We start from the raw sequence: 3,575 nt of genomic DNA, 5'->3' as shown, positions 1-3,575 counted from the left end.
TTTACAGCCTTGGAAACCCTATGAGGCAGTTCTACTCTGTCACTATGAGTCAGAATCAACTCAATGGCAGTGGTTTAGGATTTTGTTTTAATTCAAAATGTCTTTGTATAATTGGTTTGTCTGAACAAGAATCCACACACTGCACTTGGTTGATATGTCTCTTAAGTCCCCTTTAGACTACAACAGCCCTGTTGACCCTGTTTCACGGCATTGATTTGATGAAGAACCTGAGTCATCTGCACCTGCAGGGTCTCCACCATTCTAGACTCTACTGATTGCTTCCTCGTGCCATTGTTAAACTTGCTTCTCTAGCCCCTGAATTTCCTTGATTAGATCCAGGCTCAAAGGTTGTTTGTTTTCTTTTTGGTTTGGTTTTCTGGGTAAGAATCTTCTCTAGGTGGTGCCACATACTTCCTACTACATCAGGAGGCACCTAATGTCTGCTTGTCCACATTATGATGAATAACTGTTAAGATCAATCAATTCATGCTGAAATATTTTGTGGAACATATGCTGATTTCTGCACTAAAATACAGCAAGAATAAGATAAATAGAAGGATGGAATAATGTGATAAAGCACATTTTAAAAATGTTAATGGCAGAATCTCATTCTTCACTATAAAATTTTTTCAAGTTTGCTGCCTAAAATTTTTCATAATAAAATGTTCGGGGGAAATCAGTCAGTCAGTGTTTAGGTTTTCAGCCTGATAAAAATCATTATAATCATCTAATCAGTAGTCCATCTAATGGTTTTAACAGACATTGATGACTGCTGCCTGGATCCATTATTTCATTAGGAGTTGCAAAATGTAACTTTATAGTTTTCTTTCTGTGTTTTTCAGCTGTGATTCTTGTATAAACAAAAATTTTCCTTCATTAACTATTTGGTTACCCTGAAATAATTAATAATAAGATTAATTCTTGATCCTTTCCCTTTATTTACAAAATAATTATTTGATGCCCTAGCATCAAATGAGGAGTTTTGTTCATTGTTGTCTTGATTCATATTTTTTTATCTTTGTTGTATTTCAATCCACTGTACACATTTTTTTAATGCTCAAATTGTCCTGCCTTTGGCTAATGGGAGCTCCTTCAAGTTGGCTCCTGAGTTCTACTAACATGACCCCATTAATTTTGGATAGCTTCTTTGCATTCAGGCATGAGATACCTCAAGGTTCATAGTGTACAATTCCAGTCCAGACCTCAAATCATAATCCAAGCAGCTCTGTGTCCTTTAATAGGAAATAGTATTTAGAAACTATAATCTGGGCACTAAGAATGTTCATTGCTAGTAAGTTCCTTCTAGGCATTGACCATGGACACAAAAGTCTACGTATTTTAAAAAATAAAAAAATAAGTCATGAGTTCATACTAAAACTTCCAACTGAAACTCACTGTTAGTTTTTTACTTAAATTCTTTGATTTTCCATGTATAGTTTTTAATTACGTTGAAAATCTTTATTCCTTTGACATTAGCAAAATTGTTGTTAGATTAAGTCAGCTTTTGACTCATAGGGACCCCCCGTGACAGAACAGAACTGCCACAGGGTTTTCCAGGCTGTCATCTTCAGGGGAGCAGATCATCAGGTCTTTCCCAGCAGAGCCACTGCGCAGGTTCAAACCACCAGCTTTTCAATCAGCATCTGAGTGCTTAACTGTGGCACCTCCAAGGGCACCTTGTTAGCAAAATTACTTACAATTTATTTGTATGTGTTCGTTATCCATATGTGTATGTGTACTTCAAAATAACATATCAAGCAGCAAGACTACTAAATGCAATTTAGTATTTCTGTATGTTCTTTTTGTCCTGATATCTTTTAACCTTTGCTGAAGGATAACTCGGTGGGACAAATCACTCTTGCACCCACCTAACACCATTGTTTCTTAATTAGGAGTAAAGGAAAATAAGTGTAAAAGCTCAAGTCATATCAGTTTTTAAACTGTTTCCCCTTCCAAACGGCATCCTGAGACAAAGACATAAGGTCTGGGTGAAAACATCTCTAGGGAACTGTTATAAACACAGTAGAAACAAATCACCTGACTGAGAAACATGGGGTGAATGAACTGAAGGAATGAGAGGCCAGGAAAGAAATCATGAACATAATTCTCATTAAACAGGCAAGATAAGTCAAGGCTGACAGGCAGCTGCAAATTTTCTCAGCAGGAGCTATAGTGAAATGCTGCTAAGCAACACACGAAGGCAGATGACAATGAAGACGATACAAAGAGCTGGAGAATCAGATTTAAGCGTGACAATCATACCATCTTACAACTGACTATCCACCAAGCAAGCAACCACTAATTCTGGTCAAGTGGTAAAATATGTCGCCTGCACTGCCTCCGCTTCATTATGTGTATTTCCTATTTAAAAAACACAGACTGATAAAAACAACATCTGAAGCAATAAAATCCAGGCACTGATTCGCAGAGCTACACTACCTGGAAAGCATTTTACAAAGACATCTTAAAATTCAGAGAGTGTTGTGGACATAAACTGTATGTTAGAGGACTTATAAAATTCAAGGTAAAATTATTATCATTAGTAATCTGAGTTGCTAATCATTCCTAACTTTTGATGCACATTAGACTTATCCACGGAGCACTAACACAGATATGCTGAATCAGAATTTCTAAAGTGGGCTGAGCATCTACATTCTGAAAAAGATCCCAGATAATTCTATTTGCACCAAAAGTTGAAACCACAATGATATAACATATAAATATTTAAAACAGTTCTTCACCTTGAATGTGCATAAGAATCAGCTCAGGAACTTGTGAAACACGCTGCTTCCCAGGACCGATGAACGTTTTATAGGGGCAGTAGGTCTGGTGTGGGCTAGATAACATGCATGTTTAACTGACTGATGCAGGTGTCATCAAACCACACTCTGGGCAACATTTTTTAAAGCGTTTTTTGAAAAAATGTAAAGAAACCAAAGGACAGACACTACCAGGCTGGGCTCTAGAATGCGCCAGCCACTGACCTGATTGATGTTTGTGAATATCTGCTCCGACATTCTCTCGCATAGAACTACCATCAGCTGCAGGATCAACAGCGTCCGCTCCTGGACTTCCACAAGAGTTTGCTGCTGCTCTAATTCCAAGAGGCTTTTGCTGGAGAAAAGCTTAGTTTTGAAATCTGCTTCATTTTCCATGGCCACTTGAGTCAACTCCTGTAATTACGAAGAGAAAAAGTGAAGGAAAAGCCTGTAGAACTAGAGGCTTTAGAAACATAGCTAGAAACTCTTTTTAAAATGTATATTTAAAGTAATCTGTGTTCATTGTAGCATTATTTATAATAGACCAAAATTGTAAACAACCTAAATGTCCAGCAACAAGAGAATAATTTGTGGCATATTTATTATATCATCTAAGTTAAATGAACTAGGTCCATATGGGTATCAACATGAATCAATGTCAAAAACGCTGTTTAGTGAAAAATGCTAAGTTGCAGGATGATATGTAATTTGTTGTTGTTGTTGTTGTTTGCCATCGAGTCGGCCCCGACTCATAGTGACCCCTCCTTGGGTTTCCGAGGCAGTATCACTACGGAAGTAGGAATGCCCAACCTTCCT

General features: G+C 37.4%; 1 protein-coding gene across 1 annotated transcript in view; it reads right to left on the bottom strand.

The window, feature by feature from the left end:
• Positions 1 to 3,575, bottom strand: part of TANGO6 (transport and golgi organization 6 homolog) — a 251,235-nt gene that overhangs the window by 185,831 nt on the left and 61,829 nt on the right. The window contains exon 11 of the mRNA XM_042780884.1: positions 2,985 to 3,173. Within this exon, the coding sequence (XP_042636818.1) occupies positions 2,985 to 3,173 (189 nt within the window). The remainder of the gene's footprint in view (positions 1 to 2,984; positions 3,174 to 3,575) is intronic.

This window comes from Orycteropus afer, unplaced genomic scaffold (genome assembly GCF_000298275.1).
Source record: "Orycteropus afer afer isolate SDZICR_OR568_19922 unplaced genomic scaffold, OryAfe1.0 scaffold00067, whole genome shotgun sequence".
Lineage (NCBI taxonomy): Eukaryota > Metazoa > Chordata > Mammalia > Tubulidentata > Orycteropodidae > Orycteropus > Orycteropus afer.
Note: the sequence above shows the minus strand (reverse complement) of the source record. Positions and strands in the feature narration are given on the sequence as shown.